Genomic DNA, 22,490 nt, shown 5'->3' with positions numbered 1-22,490 from the left:
CCATAGGCAGCCTAAATACTGCATTTATTCTATGCACAGCAGTCAGTCTAGTGTCACAGACACAGTATACACCACCCTTCTATGAAGTTAATTACTTAGCCCTCATCTAGATTAATGTCTGTTGTGATTTATTTCTTTGCAATTCACCAGCAGGGTCTGATTTAACTAGTGCTGCCATAGTAAAAAGAAGACAAAATATTAGCTTATATGACAAAAAAAAGAGCTTAATCTCAAACAGAAACTGAATCCATTTCCAGCAAACTTCCGCTTTTTCTCCTAAGGAGAACAGTAGCTGCTGAATTGTTACATAGTTAATGGTAAATTATGTTTTGAATACCAAGCAAACAATGGTGTTATTTTAATAATTTATGTGTAATGTGCAAAGATACACTGTATAAAGGGCCTACATAGGAACTCAAGCATTTGAATGCCCATTAATTCTTTTCTAAACTTAGTCCTCTTTGTCTGCAGCAGTCATCTCGATGCCAGTCTAACAGGAGAACAGACTAAAGTGTAGTCCATAAATTATGCATACATGACACACAAATGCATGTTAACAGAACATTAAGGCTGCAGACTGTAACACTTCAAAGATAGGAAATGTCAGAGTTAAAGCTAACTCCCTCAATTTGAGCATGTTATTCATTTTGTGTTACGATACTGTCTTTAATCTTTAAAAAAAAAAAAAAAGGAAGAAACAACAAAACCTGTGCTGGAAGCAAACACCAATTATGGAAAACTTCAGCCTGAAGGATTAAAACTTGACAGGGCATATGGAAAAGAAAACAAGGCAGTGGAAAGTATCTTTAATTGTAGACAATGCTACAGTTCCACCTATATCGGAGTTGGCTCAGGCTCTCCTGAATTAACCAGAAAGAATGATATCCAAGCTATCAAACAAATTACGGGTCCCTCAATAATGTATCAAAATCCTGCACTTGATATTGACTACAGAGAATAAAATATTGAGTAACTACCAGTCATCTTGAAAGATGACTGAAAGTTTAAATCTAGATTACTTTTCTTCTTAGATCACCCCTTATTTTTAAAATACAAACGTTAAGATATAAGCTTATAGCCTGTTCTTAAGCACACCAGAGTGCTTTCACCAGTCACATTGTGGGGATCCTCTGCTACGGATCTCTTCAAGTGATGCTTTCAATGGCAGAGACTATTGGCCTGTTTCAGTCCTTGGAAATAAAAGAGATTTAATATAATTAATCAGCTACAGGAGCAGAAAGAGCATCTGCCATGCTTCAGAAAAGCTAACAATTTTGCTTCAAAAGAGCAGTTTGCTTCAAAGTTCTTACAGTTCCTACCTTTCTACCACTTCTGTAATGCCATCAATTTACAGGTTGATTAAGAACAACAGTGAGGGACGTTGCCTGCCAGTCATCTCCCATGGGGATCTCACTCCTGCTTTGATTGCCATTTCTCAAAGTCATTGAAAACCTCTTGTAATTTTTTTTTTTTGCATAAGTTTCAGGACATTTAATGCTTGGATCTAAGGGATCAGGTGAATTCCTCCTCTACCAAATTATGTTATCAGTTCTCAACATTGCACTAGAAAGCCTAAAAGTACCAACTGGATCAAAACAACAAGGTAAGGAACCTTCAACCTATTGCTCTTCCCAATATCTACATTTTTTTTTACTGACAACTACATTGATTGGAAGAACTGTCCCATCATTTTCACTCGAAATACTAGAGCTTCAGCCTGTTAGGTAGCTGCACTGGCAAAGGTGCTCCCCTGGAAGTTCAGCTGAGTGAAGGACTATTGCCTCAGGGAAGAAATAAATCATGGTGTCTTCAGCTCAGCTTGCTTCCTTTCCAAACCAAGTCGGCCATGTCCACGCCATGATTCATGCCAGGAAATCTGGCAGAACAGGAACTGTAAAGGACTTTTGCCACAGCTTTCTGGCTCCCAGTTGGCAAACAGACTCTCACCAAAAGTAGCTTATGAACCGCTCAAAGATTTTGGTTTGCAGGAAAGTTGCTGCCTTCCCTGAGATTTTGCACACATTCCATTATGTGCAAAAGCTCATCCATGAAACAGCAGGGGTTTTTGTTTTGTTGTGTTTTTTTTTTTTTTTTTATTTCATTTCAGACGGACTTTTCCATCACTCTAGGCACTGGAGGATACATTTCACATTTAAATTGAACACTGAATATGGAATTTTAGCAACCGAATAGGATGTATCAATGCCCAGAGTTATCCTCAGTTTATATTTTAGGCTTAACCGTTACTTTCCAAGTCATGAATTAAATATTTTTTCATGTTCAAAATACAGAACATTTTGCCAACCATAAAAAAAGACTGAAAATGTAGTTAAGGATTGTCAAAATGAAAACTGCTACTGGATGTGACAGGTTGAAACCACAGAAGCATCATGAAGAAAATTAATTATACAAAGCAGCTCTTGTTTCAGAAGTGTTTTAACACCACAATGATAACACATGAATTTCAATGAAATTTGCAAATTGCTGCACAGAAACTGAGATTAAACTAAATTTTGCATTTGATACTTTCCCCCTTCCACACTTTCTGTTACTTAAAGCTATGAACATTTTTTAGTAACATTTCTTTTTACATCAGAAAGGGGGTAAAAACTTTCAGAGGAAATACCACCCAACAGACTAACTAGATATTTAAAACACATATTCTGTGACACTATTAACATGCATTGACTTCAGCTCTGTCTCCCACTGGAGTTCCAGGATGCAGGGTCAGGACAGGGCAGACCAGCTAAAGCACTCACTCAGCTTCCACTGCCTCACCTACAACTACCATGGAAAGCTTGGACCCAGATGATCTTTTCCTCTTGAAAGGTTTTTAGGAGAAGCAGTAACTGAGGAGCTAGTAGTGAAGCCACCAGTAGTGCCAATGTGCTAAACATACAGTGGATGGACTGGTAGGTCCAATCTGGAGCCTGCCTTTGTCCTTTCTCTCTTGCCCTTTACAGTGTTTCCCAGCCCAGCAGGAAAATACCGGCAGGAAGATTGTCATACACAGCTCTCCCTTCTCCCCCTCCTGCAGGCTTTCCTGTGCAGAAAGGGAATGATCTCTTACAGCTTCTCTTCTGCTGCTCTCATCACTTCGTTATCTGAGTGCCTTCTAATAGTGCATTAAGCTACATGATTAACTCCTGTCACATGTGGCTTGTTCTCTCTGATCCTCTCTGCAGGGGGAGGATCTGGGCCTTTGCAAGGGAAAAGGAAACATACGTCAGCTTTAAAAGTAGTGTGCAAATGAATAAAAAGGACTGGAGCCAGATTTTTGTTGGTTGGTTGACTGGTTTTCTTAAGCTTTTTTATTTCATATCATGAGGAGTGGAGGAATTCTTATAGAAGATACTTGTATCACATTGGAAACTCATGTCCTTTTACCCTATGAAATTCTGCAGGGAGCTAGTAAGCTATCACTGGAGAACTACTGAAATATTCCATCAGAAGCAAGTGGAAGGTAAGGATAAATAATCAATTTCATTTTTAGGATGACTGTTTAACCCCCCCACCCTTACTTTCTGTCAGTTTTCACTAATGCTCATTTAATTCCACTGTCTAATCAACAAATGAGAGAAAGGGTATCTTCATTAAAAATCTGGTACTTCCTCCTTTAGTTTTAACAAGTAATATTCTAGTAGTAAAACAAAAGTGGAATTTCATATTCATTTATATATATAGCGAAACAGAATAAACTCTGTTGTTACCAAGAACAAACATACATCATGGCATAGGCAGGAGAGTGACCCTGTACGCCAGGTGTGACCCACTGCTGTATCACACACAAGCACATCACAAAATCCTGTTGAGGGGCTCTACTTCCAGAGGCTGTTTGTCCCACTGTCCCTACCCGCTCTGGAATTTCAGCATTCTGAGAGTTAAAAATATTTTTCTAATTTTTGACTTAAATGAATACATGGCCATCTTGCAGCCACATGCACTGGTGGCAGCATGTCCTCAGTTTCACTAGTTCTCTCCCTCTGGCCCCAAGTACTCCTATCTCTGTAAGTACATGAACCATCTATATTGCCACCAGGCTCACGCTTCTTGGCTAAGTCACACCAAGTTCTTCAGACTCTTCCTACAGGCTACTCTCCTCTCCCGGTAGCCCAGATCCAAATCTCTCCCTGATACATTTCAAGCGTTCTTTTAAAAAACACAGATTTTTTAAAAAGAGGGGAAATTATTTTGAGGTCATCTTTTAAACAACACCGGGTTTATTTAAGCTGCTTTGTAAGTCAGAAAGCCATGAGGAAGGTGACCGAGAAGGGCATGATGCGCAAGAGGTGGCAGGGAAAGGGAAATGCAAGGCCCTGAACTGGCACTGGAGATAAAACAGCTCCAACCCCCAGAAACCAGCCCTGGGTAAGTCAGAATAGTTAGATCACGGCTCAGTTTCCCCTCTTGAGAAGTAATCCTTACTAAAGATTGCTATTAGGAACACAAGCCTCCATTCCAGCTTATTTAAGTACCAAAACAGACTGAAAGAACAAGGTAACTCATATCCTTCTCCATTTCTTATCAGACTAGTACGACTGTACTGACAAGCACACAGTCATGAATAGGGAGTGTATAGTGGTACTCACAAGCATAATCATATGCATTTCTATGTCTGGATGTAGCCAAGCCTCATTTTAAACTGTAAAAGTATATAAATGCTTGGTTTTAACTTATCAACATAACAACATTGTTTTTCTACAGGAGAATAAACCAGTGCTTACATAAAGACCTCAAAGCATTCACAGTAAGCTAAAGTAATGAATATTGTAATGAGAAACACAAGTATTTAGGGTGATAATGACTGGACTTTGCTCTACTTAGATCGGCTCACCCCCTATGGAGGCTACCAAAGCTTAAAGATTTTATCACCCTAGTAATCAGCAATGGGTAATGGCCTTCATAAAACACAGTAATTAAATTGACTGATTTCAAACTAGTGCATTTTTTTCATTAGGGAGTTCTTATTTAACCTACTTCAAAAATCCCTTTGTGAATACTGGCTATATCAGTCAAAATTCAAATGATGAGGGACGAAGAGCTCGTTCTGTTCAATATTTCAGATAGATAGTATTCAAGTAAAACGCTGGAGTTCTAGTATGCTGTCATTCTCTTTTTTTTGTTGTTTTTGGTTTGGGTTTTTTTTGGTCATCTCTAAGAGCTTCCAGTTTTAAAAGTCTCTCAAGACAGAATATTATAAAACTGGGGGCAGAGGGGAAGCAAATCAAAACCTTAGCTCTTTACATTTTCCAACAACTCTTAAGAGATTCTGCTTTGTTAAAACATGCTTCTAAAATTTTCCGAGGCCAGCATTCCAACCTCCCTAGCAAAAATATCAATGGTGAAATTCAGGCACTGCCTCACAATCCACTTAATTATCCTTTATGCCTGGATTGTGTGTGTGTTGTTGTAACTACTGTATCTTACTTGATCTTTGAATGCCTTTAAATAAAACTTGGTTGTAAGCACAACCCCTTATTATTGCTCAAATCTGCCTTCACGATGTGTGTGTGAGCCATTTATCTGTGTTCCAAGAATACTTGTAACTCAACACAGATTTTGAAATAAAATATTTCATGGCGAGTCTCAACTCCACTTTTGTGGCAAGAACACTTCCTAACTCAATATATGCTCTACAGGAGCTTTACGATAGCAAAAGTAAACCTACTGGAAAATCTACCTGGATAACTACATGATACAAAACCTAGTTTCATATTTCTCTCTCTAGGCTACAGCAGTTTTTAACTGCATGAAAGAGATGCTGGATTTGTTTTCCGTATGAAATCTATAGTGAAACACAGGGACCTCAAGACAGGAGTACAAAGTACCAACCCTTCCCCGCTCTACCCAGAAAAAATAAGTGACTCAATAGCCCTGCTGAAATGTGAGAGTTGGTCACAAAGATGCATTTCTCACCATCTAGAACACTGAGAATCTCTGAGCAGCTGTTAAAGGCTGGTGAAATCAAAGGAAATTATTTTATAGGCACCAGTGGGATATTCCTTACTGTACCACTTCATCCACATACTTCAGGCTGTTGCCAGCTCCTCCCTCCCTGGTCATGTGCTTGAAAATGAGATATGGGAGCAAATGGGGAAGTACCCAACCAACCTGATGCAGCAGGCCTAAAAGGGCTTAAGGAGATATTAACTCTGAAACCTAACAAAGTCACAAAAACATCAATATGATTCCGATTTCACTGCAAGGAAACGAGGACAGAGGTAGTAACTGTAAAGAATCCCAGGTAACTGCTTTCTTTGGGAGACTGGATGGTCCAGGGAAAGACATTTTCTTACTTTTCTCCAGTTCCACCTGTTTAAAGCCGCCCTTTAAAAACATGACTAGAATCAACTGTCTGAAAGACCACCAAACAGATGCAATAGTTTGTCCTGTAACTAGTTTAATAAAATAATGTACATAATAAGCTCCTTGTGATTACAGTTTCAAACTCTCCAATCCTGTTCTGCAAACTTACTTTATATTTTATTACAATCAAATAATAAATCATTGATTTACAGTTTCTATCTATTTATTCACCGTGTAAGCAGAATATGACCTGGAAGAGATTAATGGGGGGAAAAAAAAAAAGGAAATAATGGAAAGTGGATGAGAAGCTGCTTCTTTTGCAACCAAATGCGCAAAGAGCATTCTCAATAAGCCAGGTAAGCAACAAATGTGGTTGTTAGAGAATATTTATGACAGCGGCAACTGTGTAACATCACTGAAGCATGCACAATGGGAGCAAGCTTTCTAGAAAATATATCTACAAAAGAGACATGCAGTTAGGTCTGACTATCAATCATCTGGACATGTGAATAAATCTATAGTCAGCGGTCCATGTTCTGTTAAAATCAACTTCTACCATACAGAAAACTTGCTGCCCAGTAAATAAGCTGTAAGAGCACAGAAGCTAAAGTACGTTATACATACTATCACAATAATAATATCTCAACTACTAGATCAGCAAAAGTGTTAATATTTTGATCTTACAGAGAGTAAAGTGTATTTACAATGACTGGTTATATTCTCCGGTTAAGTTATATAGGTTTAACATCTATCACACTGAAACAATCAGATTTTTGTGTATTTGTTTGGGTTTTTATTTAATTTTATAATTCACGTTCTTTAAATCAGTGGCTACTGATCCACAAGAGCACATCTATATGGACTATTTAAGTCTCCTCTCCCCTGGAAGTGTGTGTATAACTCCCATTAATGCTAATGGGCATAAAGCACACGCATTGAGGAGAAAATAGACCCCTCACTGTGAAAATAAATGTGTTCAGTTATTTTCAGACACGATGCTGAAATCAAACAACTAAAAGTACATACTCTAAGGAGATAACATTATATAGCCTAACTGAAAATGTCACCATTATTTTTAACTCCCTGGTCATGGACCCTGCCGCGTTCTTCATGTTTCTGCCATTTCTTGTGTCATAAAGAAATATGACTGGACAGCATATCAAAAAGGGCCAAATCCTAAATTCTTACACAAGTGAAACAGCCCTGATCTCACCCTCCTTGCCTTCACAAAGGATAAAAGGTTGGGCCTCGTGCCTTACATTTTCACTTAGGTCATATAATGTTTTCTCTTTATACCACATGGGTTAATAGCAGCAGTAAACTTTACTGTTCTCTAGAATAGTTCCTTAAATCTGTGATGAATCTACCAAAGTAAAATTTCTATCGCTTAATTTTTTTCCTTAATGATTTGATATCCTGATGTTTTATGCTCAGATCAAAATTCATGGAGTCAATTCTGTCCGTTCAAACAGGTAAGAAAATTGCTTATATAGTAATGTGACATTTAAAGACACTGTGTTTTATTATAATACAATCACAGTTTTTTTCTGATGGAACCAATGTTTTATGAATTTATAGCTGATCTAATGTGATATTTGGAACAGTCATAAAAAAAGAAAGGTTTTAAAAAGGGTGTAGTATAAGTGGAGCATTAATGTTTTTGGTGAGTGTATTTAGGGTCTTTGTAAAGTCGCCTGCTGACTTTCTAATGCGCGTAATCACACCCATCTTCCCAAATCAGAGAGATGCACCTTCAAATAAGTGGATGCTACTGAGTTATCAGTCAGGCAGGCATGAGTTCTTCCAGCGATGAGGCCTTCTCAGAAGCTGATGCTGCAGGAGAAGGGTAGAGTGCTATTGCTGAGAAGTCAGCTGTCACAGCTTAGCATCAGGCCTTGCAATACTGCTAGGTCAAATATGAAAGCTAGGTGCTGCCAGGTGCTGTAGGGCCCAGCTCCCAGCCCCTCCCCTCAGCCACGTGCTCCCTCATCTACTCTCACACTGAGTCAGTTCATGGAGAAAAATACCACAAGGAAAACAAAACAAAAAAATAAAGAAATCAATACTTCTCTGCTGATCTATCTCCCTCCCCACAATGGAGGTGACAAGCACTACTACTGGCCCAAAAATTGGACAATGAGGGATATGCCTAGAGTTAGCTGGCTGGCAGGGGGAGAAGGACTGCCCCTTTTAAACTGTCAGACCAGCCCCATCGTATCCCAGAATCAAACCCATGCAAACAGGACAGTCAAAGGAGGACTCCAGCTGAGCCAAGGATCTGGCCGGTGTCTGCACACTGAAGTAAAGAGAGCAGCTTGCTTCTACCAGACGCTTCCAAAAGTGCATGTGCACACTGTGAATCCCCTGTGCGTCATGCCTGAGGACAGCTTAGCACGGAATAACTCATCAGAGAGCTCTTTATGGACTGGCACAGTGGCTTAGTGGCCGAAGAAGCCGTTATCCACTGTACAAAGCTGTGGGTTCCAGGCAAAGCTGTGGGTTCCAGGCTCTTGAGCTGCAAAGTATTTCTGTATCTCACTTAAGGCTTTATAGTGAGAAGAGTTGTGCTGGAGAATATATGAGCAACCTTCTTTTTTAAACCAGAAAAAGCCATGAAAAACACAGCAGCCCTGGTATTGTCTGAAGCTGTTGCAGCCCAGACCACCTCTCCTAAATTTGGTACAAGAATTACTGCAGAGACTGATACTGCCAAAATGAACCAGGCAACAAATTAATGAGCTCCTTCATTCATTAAGGAAGAGGAGGAGGGGTGGCAGTGGCCCATGACCTGTCAGCAGCCATGTGGATGGACATCCATCTGTTTGCCCAAGTGTGCATGGAGCTGAGCTGGAGACGCCAGGGCTCTGCACGAGCAGTGCATGCAATAGCCGTGAAGCAGAGCACTTCATGTAACACTGATCTGGACTCACACAAATAAATACTGTTGAATGACTCCCTTTCCTTTTGTCCTTTTCAGGTAATAGAAGCCTGTCTTTCTTTTTGATCCGAGTGTATCACTGTGACTCATTTTGCAAGTTGAAGTCTGATTATACAGAGGAAAGGCCAAAAACTTAAATATTACTTCTTCTGCATAGAACACTAAATCTATTTTCTCCTGGGTGAGCTTGCAGGGATAAACAATCCTATGAATGATTTGGTGTACAATATGCAAAAAGAGACATTTCTACAGCCTGTCTAGACTCCCAGACAAGATCAGTCTGCGCTGTCATCAAAGACATTTCCATAGCCTGTCGTATCACTTGGAAGACAGAAAAAACACCTTTTCGGAACAGTCATGCAAAAATGAAAAATAAATAAAAACAGCCTGAGCTGCCAGTGTCATAGTGGAAACCTGAATGCAGTAACCTTAGGCAATTTAGAAATTACGCTAACAATACGGCAAGAAGTTTCAGCGAACATTTGTGAGGAAAGGCAACTCCTGCACAAGTGAATGCAATCCAAAAATATGAGTCATGCACAGGCAATTTTGCTATGGGCTATAAAATCACTTTATGAGAGTTACAGATAATTCTGTATGTATTCTGTAATGTTTCCCTACTGTGTAGAGATGGATATCTCAGTATCCTATCACAGATAACGATGGAAAACAAATTCTCTACATAAAAGCTGATTGCTCAGGGATTCACCCTTAACTGTTCCAAAGGAGTATAATGCTGACAGAACACTTTATACCGTATTCATCAACAAAGAGGTAGATTCCATCAGTGCCAAACACACTGCAGTTTAGATGTTTTTTATAAGATGTAGCAGGGTGAATAGAGAGCAGCCTTAGACACAGAATACGCATCCTGCTATTTCTCAGCACCTACATACTGTTTATTACACATGCACCCACCATCCTCCACAATGACACCTCTCATTTCCTCCTGTTAGTACTTTTGCATATATTCAAACATATTCAGCATTATTCAGTATTAAAAGAACAGATGTGTTCTGTACATGTCATGCTGAGAAAAGTCTACAGAATTAAGCCAGTAATGAAATAAGAGATCCTGGAGTATAAAGGGTGAACCCTTTAGGACCAACTTCAGAACAACACAGCTTCTTTTTGTACATCTATTTTCCTCTTTATGTTCCTTTGTAACTTTTTCCAACTGTACCCACAGAACCATTAAAAAAAAAGTTTTAAAAACACTGAAAACTTTCAAGAAGGACTTCTCACACGAGACTTTAACTAGTTAACTATTTTGCAAGGTAGCTTTATGACTAACACACTGTTGGCAACCCAAAATCAACACTGAAAGAAATCTGGCTTAGTCTTTGGAGGTGTCCTACTCATGTGTTACGATACGTGATCTTTTCTCAAACTTGGATGTGGCATTCTCCAGGAGTCAAGCTTTAAAAAAACACCCAAAACAACAATAATACCTCTCCAACATCATAGATCCATATGCGACCTTCTGAATCACCAACTGCCACCTCCTTCCCAGCCTGGGCCCAGCGGACACGGTTGAGGGCAGAAGCTCCTTCTATGGTGACGCTGGCTGTGGGAACCTGTCGGAAGAATAGGAACAGGAAGGACAATAAAATCACGCTGCCTGCGAACCCGGGGGGTCAGTTTTGAATGTCCTGCTTAGCTGGGTGAGTCACAAGTCCCTTGGCATTGCTGGAAGTAACATACAACCCTCGTCAGGGGGAGAAAAAAAAGGGTTCATTGTTTCTTCGATCACATGTATTAAAAAGAGGAAAGAGTAAGAGATTGCTTGGAATGAGTAGGGAAGACTTTTCCACAGTAAAGGGCAGTACATGAGACAGTTTTTTCCCCTTAACCTTGGAGACATGCAAAACCACATCTGCTTCTTTCGCAAAAGTCACTGACTTATGACCAAAAACCAACTGAGAGTACGACTTGGCTTCAGACCTGCCCTGGCTTCTGGCCTCTGACTTGGACCCAGATAACCTGACGGTTGGCAGACACATCCCTGAATTCATGCTGACACATCCTTTAAATCCAAACTCACCTCTGCGGCTAGATGCAGAGGTTGAAACTTAGGTATTACATCAGAAAAGTCCTGAGCTAATCACTTCAGAGCGAGGACATGGCAGAAATGAGAACAGCTGAGCTGACATTTAGGAACTCCTACAATATATTCCCACAATTCTCTTTTACATCCCCAGGAGATGACTTCTGCTTTAAATACACCTGGATGCTGTCTAATTTCCAACCCCCCCTCCCCACCCCAAGTCAACCAACTTAACAGGTGATCCACAAGAATACATAAAGATTCTGGTTAATGCGTGGGTTGAATAAAGCAATGAATACGATTTTAGGAGAAGTATTTGTAATCTACGCTGGAATGAGGGCATCAGAAGATGCTGCAGGAGGACGGAACTGTGTGGGTGTTTGTCCCAGATAGGTAGATCACTCAGTTGATTTAGGTCACCTCATAAGACAAATGACGGTAACCTGCAAGTCTGCTAATGCTCCACCCAGCCACCTTTAATAGGAGAACCTGCCTGAGCAAGGAGCCTGTAGCTTGGCATGACAGTCTTCCAAATAAGGCTTTTTAGCTTTAATGCTTTTTAGGTCAGGACAAATGGGATAGGATTGCTGCAAAAGCAGCTCCTCCACCAGATCCATCTGTTGGAACAGGCCTCGGTCACACAGTGAGATAGGGACAAGGGGGTGTCCTGGGATCTATAAATGGACATGGAATTGCAGAGCAGTCCAGGCAAGAAGAGGTAGTTGGACAGGAACCAGAGTCCGGGCTACCTCCGGAGGAGTGACATACAGGTACTCCTTCTGTCCTCATTGTCAGCACAATGCAACAGAAGCAGGAAGAAAGCAGCCTGAAGGTGGTATGAAAGCCTGGTCTGAACATTGACAAACTGACAAGATTAACAAAACCAATATTTTGCTGCCTTCATCTCGGTTCTCTGACTGTAGCTGTATATTGTACTTGTGAGATGGGTCCAAAGATCCAGGAGAAAAATAATTTAAAAACAAACGTTGTATAATTCCCATGCCAGTCTCCTCCTCCTCAGCTCTAACGCCTTCACTGTGTCACATAAGATGAGTGACGGTAGGAAGCTGAACCTTTGCAGACTTCCCGACTCTGGTTACGGCCGCAGTGTTTGCGCAGCCATGACAGCAGCAGCAGGAGGACTGGGAAGCAGGGCTGCTTGCCTTGCCCCTCTCCCCCTGGAGACTCCCTGCTCCTCCTCCTCCTCACCGACCCTGACACAAGGCGCCACCTCGACCACAAGAACTGGCAAAGCTAAAGCATCACCTCCGCAAAGGGCTTCATGGTAGCGCCCTGAGCCCCCCACATCTGAAATGCAAGAGGATTTTGTTTGCAGAATGATGTAGAAATAATGCTGGATAGCAATCAGAAAGCAGATACCATCCTACCCCCACTCCTTTAAGAAATCATTCAAATGCAAATAAGCTACTGGGCTCATCTCCCCATTGTGCAAGGACTAGGTCCCGTCCTAGGCAGCATTACCCAAAAACACTGGCACGCTCTAACCCCTCATCCCAAATCTGCTCCTGCTTAGTGGGTAACAGTCAAACAGTCAATGGCCTAAATCTGACAGGGGGTCATTGATCCATGATAAGATCACAATAGAAAACAAGCAAGTTTTACTTCTGTGATCACTGATTTCTTAAAAAAAAGAAAAAAAAAAAAAGAAAAAAAAAGGCACTATTTTAATTCCTGCCAAAATTAATTTCATAACATTTGGAAATGGGTTTCTTCAAACAACAGTTAAATGCCACATTTTAGAGGACTAATCCACTAACCAGCTATGTTTCTCAGAAAACTGTAGATCAAAGATATTTGTTTCATACACAAATATATACTGCGTATATTTAAGGCACTGAATTTTCCCGAAGTCTTTCAGAAGGCTGAAATACATAACTCTAGAGCTGGGGTTTTTTGTTAATACAGCATTCTTTCAGTGTTCCACATAAAAATAAGCAGCATGCATGCCGCAGACACAAGACACAACCCATGCTTTTTTCCAAAACCCGATGGTTTTGTAAAATCCTGTTACTATTCCACAAAGCTATCTAACAAAATAAAAAGCAATAATGAAACAGTCTTTAAAAATCTAAATAGAAAGCCTTTTCTCCAGTGATACGGAGAGAAATACAGTCAAACCGTAGTATCTTAAAATAGATTCGTCTGCTTTCAATAGTGATAGGTTAAATTACACATGCCTATTTTAGATTTCAAAGATAAGAGTTTATCTTATAATGGTAGCATTATGTTTTTAAAATCACATTTGAAATACTTCATAAATTCTCTGAAGTTGGCGCTTGTTAGATTTTTAACAGTTTTGAAATGAGATTTGAACAGGTAACAGATTAAGAAGGATGCAGTCAGGAAAACCCGCATGATAAGAATATACCTTTTATTGTTCTTAATTTTATTGCTTACGTAGTGTCAAAACCTGCTTGCAAATACATCTATTATCTGTTTCTAGAAATAGACACCATCTTCACGCTTTCAAAGCTAAGATACGGCATGCAAAAAAAACCCAACAAACATTTGAATGGAATGTAACACAGCAGAAATAAGCGATTTTGCAAGTCAATTTACTATCAGTTCATAGATAAGTAAGACTCATCAACAACCTAGAGACCTTCTCCGATCTTGATCAAAAAAGAAACGTTACAGGCACATAGGTAAGAAATCGGCATTTGGTATCCTGAAACTATCTGCAAACCTCACTATACTGATCCATAAAAATAATATTCAGTTTGCAAAAGAATGAGGCAGTGGGTAAGGATATTTTGCTTTTTAAGGTTTTTTTATATTCATTTATCAAATATAAAATAAAACATGATGACTTTCATTGCTATTACAAAAACAGTTTCTGGTATCCACAGATCAACATGAAGCACACAAACACCCTTGTTACTTTACACTGAGATTTTGAGAATAATTAGATTGATTAAATCCATGGTACAGTCAAATGATTTTAGTTATTTTGATCAGAATGCATCTAGCTCTCAGGGGAAATGTTTTTAATAGATACGGGGAGTAACACTAGTGGAAACTGTGTTACAGTTCAAAAATTTGAAAGCAGCGTATTGTAACTAAAACCAGGTATTTTCTTAATTGATTTACAAAATAATACCTAAATAAAAATGCGTCTTATTTCCCAAATTAAACAAAACCAGGTCTCCTTAATAACAATCATATCTAGTTCTTACACAGAGATTTTTAGCTATAGCTGGCAGTTAAACACATTAAAATACCTGTCATTTTTCTGCTGTCTTCACAAATACTTTGACATCACGTATCTCACATCTAAAAGTAATAATGATCTAAAAAATAGGTGTTTCAAGATTTCTTCTTACAAAGGCGAAAGTGCTGACAAGGACTTTTTCTTAGCAAATAGCAGTGCAGACTTAAACAGCACAATCAATTGCAGAAATCTTGAAAATTATAAACTAATTATGACCTACCAGATAGAGGGTAAAAGCAAACAATGATCACTTTCAGTTACGATGTTTGAAATAACTGCTTACAGTTTTTTCACTGGTACTTTTGCTGCTTCTCTCGCATAACAAAACCTCGCATCTATTCAGAATCTGCCAGTTTATCATTTCTACAAATTTTTTAATTTGTTTTGTCAGTGCTTAGTAAGGAAACCAAATGGTATTTCTGCCTCCGGAGACCCTAATTTGATTCTGATAAAAATACCAAGCTCGGAAATAATTCCAGTCTGATCCTTACATGAGAGCTGATTTTGACCTCTCAGAATGGAAATCATTTGTGAAATCAGGGGTGGCCTTGCATGCAGAAGAAAAGCAGGATCAAGCTTGAAATTAATTTTTTTTTCTGATGTTCTTCTGTATTTATGTGTAAACACACGGAAAATATATCAGCAGTTTTCTACGTACAGACTTATTATTGATGGGAATGGGATCAAGCGGTCCATACTAATTTTTTGGAAAGAAATTACAGTCTCATTGAGTTAAATGGCAAAACATCAGTTGATTTCAAGCAGAGCAGGATTTCAGCCCTGGTATTTGGGGGGAAAGGGTTATTTTTTTTTTTTTTTCCTTTTTAAAGTGCTGGGGTTTATGCTCTGTGTTTAAGCCTGCATTAATGAGAACACCTGAAGGATATGTCCCTCCCTTCCCAAAATAAATTCTGAGGAGACTCCTCCTGTATATCCTCCAGCTGTATGTGCTCTAATTAAAAAGGCTGTGCTGCTTCCTGCTCAGTGCACTTCAAAAGGCCTCACTGCTCCCCTTGACAATGCAGCGCCCGGTGCTGGTTCCTCTTACCTGTCCATGCTTATTTATGGCAAGTACCACTCACTGGAAGCCATAAACTGCGCCCGTATTTTACTTTGGCTGAAACGTACAGCATGTTTATGTGAAAGGAGTATTAATGATCAAACTGATCTTAAAAAAAAACCCCAAAATCAAAAAAAGTAGGGTGTATGGGGGCGAAATACTGCTACTTGTTCTTCGGTCCTCTCTTTTTTGGAAATAAAAAGAAACTGCCAGTTAATATGTGACCCTTTTTTCATAGTCTGTTTATTCTTAATTTTACATGGCATTAAGTAAAAATACGCAAGGCTTCAGTTGTGGAAAAATATTTCAATTCTTGTGCTGAATACTGATTGCTGCCCATTCTAAGACTGGCCTCAAGCAACAGGACAGGTTCTCTCAAAATCATTTCTGGGGGAAATTCGAATCCAGAAAAAAATAGTATTAACATAAGTCTGCAGCATTTCTTACAATCTGAAATAACAGGAGGGAAAAGGGCTGTTTGGCACGTTTAAAAAATGACTTTTAAAAAAATACAGTATTGACCATTACAAATATTTGCAAAAAGCTCTCTGATTAATCCCGTCTCATCAGTGAAATTCCAAGGTGTGATGTCTCCTCCCCAATGGCCCCTGCTACTTAAATAGCGATGAAAACAAAACTAGTTATTTTTCATTTGCGTTTGTGCCTTTAAGTTTCAGAGCAAATTTTGAAGAGGGAAAAAAAGTGATGGTGTAAAATCACAAATAGCACGTGAGAGAGATGCCCTGTGCTTAAAAAAACAACCTCAAGTGGAGTCGCTGGGGGCTCAGAAAGGCGGGAAGGAAGGCACTGGGTTTGTGACAGGCTGGGGGCACTGGCAGGGGTTTTGCGCGTTAAAATCTCCAGAGGATTTGGAGAAGGGACAGGAGGGATGGGACACGAAGTCTCCCACCCCAACGCCAAGCAACTCCCGGCCGCGGGAGGCTGGCGAGGGGCTGCCCGGCGCTATGGGTCCAGGCCGCAGGCCTGTGGCCGGGCTGCCGAGGTGTGACCGCCTCAGCGAGGGCAGGCGCCCACAGCGTGCCAGAAACGGGGAGATAAATAAATAATAATAAAAAAAAAAAACAAAAAACTACCAAACGGGCGCGGTTTATAAGCGCACAGAGAGAGGGGAAGGAGGCTCCTTCCCGAGCCGGCACCGCGGCTACTTATTAGTGCTGGCTTTCTGCCGGGGGTGCCGGAGCCGGCCCTCCCTACCCTCGACAGGTAGCCGGGAGCCGCGGCCCCGCCGCCGGGAGAGGCGGGCGGGAAGGAGGGCGGGGCAGGGAGACCTGCCCTCCCCGCCACCGCCGCCGGGCTCCCCGCGCCCTGAGGGAGCCGGGCGCCCCCGCAGACCCCCAGCAGGGTGGGTGAGGGGGTGGCCGCGCCGCCGGCCCTCACAGGGTTAAGGTCTGTCCCGGCGCCCCGCCGCCCGCCCTCGGCTCGCCGCCGCCGCCTCACCTCGGTGTCGTTATTCAGGTTCCACAGATCCAGGCGCCCCATCCCGTCCACGCAGGCGAAGAGCGCGGGATGCACTGGCGACCACATGACATCGTAGACATAGTCGGCATTGTCTTCAAAGGAGTAGAGCGGCTTGTTGTGCTGTAAAGCAGAGAGAAGCATGAAGACTTCGTGGCGCTAGTGCTGCCTGGGGCTGTCTGGCGAGTCTAATTAAAAACTTTGCACATTTACAAAGTGTCATAAAACTTCCCCAGATGAAAGGTCCTCGCGAAGGGTGGGGACTGCACTTTAATGGGACAACAACTGTCCGGTGGGATAAATGAGATGCCCGGCGTGAGGGCTGTGGGACGCGCGGGGGGAGCGCCCGCGGTCTCTCCCGCTCCGGGGCGGCGGAGGAGCGGGGGGGATGCGGGAGGCAGGCGGGCACCGCCGCGCCCGCCCGGGCCAACCGCGCTTGCGGTCGCCCCCGATAAGGATCGTGAGAGCGGCGGGGAGCCGCGGGGCCCTCCGCGCCCCTCCGCGCACCGCGGGCGGCGCCTGCCACCTAGCGGCGGGACCGGAGACCGCCCGCGGCGACCCCCGCGGGGCGGCGGGTCCACGGCCCGGCCCGGCGCGGGCCGCCGGCGGAGGCTGTCATCTCCCCGCAGGAAGTCGGAGGGAAGTTCGGAAGTACACCGGGAATAAAGCGTTAATTGTCCTCCATGAATTATTCATCGCGTCGGGCTCGTCTAAATTTTTTTTTCTTTTTTTTCTTTTCGTAATGGCTTCGCTAATCCCCGATCAATTAATGGAAAATGAAATTTGAATGATAATGAAAACTCCAGAGATGAAAGGAATTAAGTATTCTCACGGCTTGTGACAGAAATCTAAACAATGGGGCTTCTCGGAGGGTCTCCCTCCTTGTCTCCCTCCCTCTTTCCCTCCCTCCGCCGCCAGCTGCCTCCCGCCGCCCTCCCCCCCGCAAGCGGGACACGGCGGGACGAGGGCCCGCAGCCCCCGCCGGCCTCCCACGGAGGCTTCTGCCAGCAGTAAACCATCGCCGAAGGTGCTACTGTCATTCCGAAGGCACGTCTGTAGAATACCTGGGTCAGGTCCCTCCAGAATGCACCCCCCTTCATCCCTCGAAAGGCACAATATCGGGAACCCCTCAACGCATTGCATAACCCATGCATTATTTTTTCCCAAAGCAGAACGACTGATCACGATTATTATATCACTTTTCCCTTGTATATTATTAGTTTAGAGCAATAAAGCAGTCGGTTTAATCTCTGCTTACACCTGGGTCCTGGCCAGTTCTAGCTTTGCTCCTCCTGCACTACGTGGTGCTTCGTCGGATGTCACGGCTCAGCAAGTGGACGCGTGTGCACCCGCATGCCTATCCCCATACATCCCTATACAAGCCTTTGTCTTTTGAAAAAAACCTAGAAATACAAAGCGATTGATTCTATAGGCTAGTTTTCCCTCTACTTGAATTAATGAAAGACTCTTTGAATGATTTACAGGATCAGGTCCCCAGTTTTCATAACTGGCCTAGTGGCTTTTTGTGCATTTCCTAAGAATAGCAAAGATTTTGTTTTGCGTGACAATAAAATGAAATTAGAGTTGAGCTTATTACCTCAAATTTATACATTTTTATTTCTTTTCCAAAGCTGGAGTTTTGCAAACGAAAAGGAAAAATATCACAAGAATATTTTCTTACCTAAACAAGGTCTTGTTCTCCAAACACATATGTATCTGCTTAGTATATTATCAGTACCAGTGGAGTTACTTACACGTGTTAATGGAATTACTTACATGCCTGTGCTAAAGCATTTGCAGGGGTGAGGGCCAAATGAAGACCAAGCTTTTGAAGTAGCAAAGGTATTTCATAGGAAATTTCAAAGTGAATCCTTACAGCGGTGAGCTGGAAAACAGTATTTAGAGTGGGCCATACACACCCACAACGTCTATCTGCTATATTCTGTATTTTCACTGAGAACACCTAATTTAGGTTTAAATACATCAACTGTTTAAATGCTGGAAAAATGAACGCAACAGTATACTGAAGCGAAAGGGAATCTGGTCATCTGCTGGGTGGCTGGTATTTTTCTTATTCATGGGAAATGTGCCACGCATATAGCACTTTAACATTCAATGTCATGGGAGAACTAACAAAATTCCACAGAAGTAAGAGGACTATTAAGATATCAGTCAATCCAGGGCAGATTTCAATCAGCATTTCCTTCTTGTCAACATATCAAAACCTGTTTTCATCTTATTTTGAGTGTGACACTTTTTTAATGCACTTTTTAGTTCTGCCAGATTATTTTCCAATTCATGCCTAAAGACCAAGGCATTAGAAGGAAGGGTCAGGAGATTTGGTTCTAATCTGTCTCCTGCTGTTTACGTGCTGTGTAGTCTCTGGCAAATAGCGTTAGCTGATGTGCCTCAGTTTCCCTGTTAGCAAAATAAAAACACTGTTGGAGTGCTGGTATTTGAGGTGAAAAGCATAGCAGATATGCAGTGTGCATTTCTTTTACCATAACAGTGGAAATAGTTAGATAGGAAGTCAGTGGGAAAATCTGGACAACAGGAATAATACGGCTTTTGAGAAAGATCTCAGACATGCAAGGAATGACACACAAATGGACAGAGATGAATAGGGAGTGGAGCACTGTAAGGGAATAAGAAATTGCAGCCATGTGAGTAGCCCAAGCAAAAGGCAAGATCAACTGCAGTGTGGTTGGAGAAACAGGGAGAAAGGCCCACAGTCTGGCACCACCAGGCAGTGGTGGTGGAGCTGAGCTACAGCCTTCGCAGTGCTCCCAAGTATATCTGCCCTCCCAGCTTGAATCGCCTTCAATGGGGAAGAATAAAGTATTTCCTATGCTATATCTTATCATCCCACACCCTCTAACTAGAGAAGAACCTAACAACTGCACCAGGCTCTTGCTTAGCATCCTGTCTTCAGTAGTAAGAGCGAGTGACCTTCCTTAAAAGCTGACATTTTATCCTGGTCTGATTTTGCCCACTGAGAGCAGTTATGTTGATTTCATTGTGCAGGCTCGATTTGAAGGCTAAGTGTGTATGTAAATGTTTGCAGGGCTTCCTTACTGTAAGCCTGCTAACTAAGGGCCCAGGCCTGCAGATTCTTTTAATGTAAGGATTTATGAGTAAGGACCGATACCGACCGCTTTTAGAGAATGTTGAAATGTGGAACCATGTAAAGGTCACTTTAAAGCAGTTTTAAATTACCCAAACTTCAGACTTACACAATCTGTAACTAACATATGGCTATTATTATAAAACAACTGAAATTTAAACTTGATGAGCTTTCATTCTTAAATATCAACCCACTCTGTTATTCAATAGAGCAGAAGAAATAGTTTAAAGCAGTATCTTCAGACAAACTTGGGCCAAATCTACTTATTACTGAAAAAGGGAGTTTGGGGTGAAAATGTGTCCCTACTGAATCAATGGAGTTTTGCCATTGATTTCAATGGGACAGGATTTGAGTATTTAGTGGGAAAAGTGAAAAAGCCAATTCCAAGACACGTGGTTTTGTCTCATTTATTTAAGCATGTCGTCATAACCTATTGTTCATCCTCAGTGTTTGCATATGGGCATTGTTTAAAAGAACAATGCAGAGGGAACATTTTAAATACATGGGAGCTGTCTAGGAATTAGCACTTGTCCATGAAATAAGAAACTCACCTAAATAAATACTACATATTTCTATAAAAGAGGTCTTTTTTTTCCACATATAAATTTGACCAGTCTATTCCACTTCTTATTTGCATAGAAGAATTTTCTTTAATCCAGGAGGCGCCACACATAAAGTAGCTAATTATCCATATAAAGGAATGTATACATATCCACAGGTTTTAACTAGCATCTGACTTCTGAAAAGCCATGGAAAAAGCTATTGGCTTTGCCTCTTTCATGAAAGGAGCATTTTACAGAGTTGGCACCGTTTGTGTGGGTGTCAGCTCCACCTAAAGGTTCTTCCCTAGACCGTACCTTCAGCAGTAGAGATGTATGGTGACACCACATACTCTGTTGGTTGTCTCCCTTTCTTTCTTTCTTTCCACTCCATTGTCTTCCATTCTAAAGACAATAAGCCAAATCTGCACTTCTGGCTCAGGCTGTATTAACAGCAGCCATGAGTGTTGTGCAGTATTGTAAGTTTTTCTAGGTGTTAATTTTTCTAGGTGTGCAGCAAATATGACAGATTCATTAGTCCTTGGCATAGAAACTTTCCAAACAAGCTGATGTGTTTGTTTAGGCTCAACCTCTGGCTCTCGGGCACTTGGAAAGAGACGAGGCAGAGCGGTCCTGAGCAGAGGTGCTGCTCTCATTTCTGGCCCTTGAACAAACCCAGAAATAGAGGGTTGGAACTAGATGATCTTTAAGGTCCCTTCCAACCCAAACCATTCTATGATTCTATGAATTTGGCCCCATAGGACCAAATATTGTATAAATACCCTTTATTCTTTAAAAAAACCCAGAAAACCTACAAAATGGTGTCAAAGGAAGACATCTCCTCCAGCATATATAACACACAGGGAAGTGAAACCCTGCTGTCTTTATTTAACGCAAGTGTTACGGCATCACACTGATCAGAGGGATGCAAAAGAAACTGGGACAGGACATAAGGCATGGGACTTCCACACAGGTTAGGATCGGGGCTCTTTTCACTGTTTTGTAGACCCTAGCTGCTAGGCCCAGTCTTCTCCACCTTGAGAGAGACATCTTACTGCTTTGCTGAATCCAGGCTCATCTTTTCCTTTCTTACCCTGACAGTTAGCCAGGCCAACCCAAGAGGTGCAGACAATATAGGCAGAAACTAAAAGCTGCTGGGAATTTTGAGGCGAATACTCCTCAAATCAGCTTTACCCTGGTCTTGACCTTTCGTCCTTCAATGGTCTCCTTCCTGGGACACCAGCTGTTAGCTGTCTGGGATTACTTGTGCATACCTCTTGTGGTGGGGAGTAAATCCTCCGCTGTGTCTAAGGCTCTACTACTCTTGTAAGCCTTCATGTTCTCTAATTTGTATGGAGTCAACGAGGCCCTGGTTTTTATTCAGACTGATTGATCTCCATGGGAATTTTGCCAGTTCTGGACTGCCATGTTTCTCCCAAATCCGTTTTCTAATAGTTATGATAATTTAGAATAATCCAATAGTTTCTACTTTAATGCTATACTTATGGCACTTAGTTCAGATTATGCTACCTTTTAAAAGCTACAGCAATCCCAGGAACTGTTACGAGGTGCCATAAATCAGAGGCGCCTGTTACAGGTACATCACTGATGGCTCAGCAAAGCCTGTCTGCATTCTCCCTGAAGGGTATCATTATCTCACAGACCTTGATACTATACAACTCACAACTTGCAGTCTGCTCCACCTTTTCCAGGACTAGCCAGACCTTCAAGGATGGCAATGGGAAAACAAAAGGGGGATGTTTATGCT

At 41.7% G+C, this 22,490-nt stretch overlaps 1 protein-coding gene across 9 annotated transcripts in view; it reads right to left on the bottom strand.

Annotated features, from left to right (window-relative positions):
- DYNC1I1 (dynein cytoplasmic 1 intermediate chain 1) overlaps positions 1-22,490 on the bottom strand; it is a 196,355-nt gene that overhangs the window by 9,127 nt on the left and 164,738 nt on the right. For all 9 annotated transcript variants that reach the window (XM_074574716.1, XM_074574721.1, XM_074574719.1 and 6 more), the window contains 2 exons: positions 17,042-17,182; positions 10,696-10,821 (listed from right to left, as the gene is read on the bottom strand). In XM_074574716.1, coding sequence (XP_074430817.1) covers positions 10,696-10,821; positions 17,042-17,182 — 267 coding nt within the window. The remainder of the gene's footprint in view (positions 1-10,695; positions 10,822-17,041; positions 17,183-22,490) is intronic.

This window comes from Larus michahellis, chromosome 2, assembly GCF_964199755.1.
Source record: "Larus michahellis chromosome 2, bLarMic1.1, whole genome shotgun sequence".
Taxonomy (NCBI): domain Eukaryota; kingdom Metazoa; phylum Chordata; class Aves; order Charadriiformes; family Laridae; genus Larus; species Larus michahellis.
Note: the sequence above shows the minus strand (reverse complement) of the source record. Positions and strands in the feature narration are given on the sequence as shown.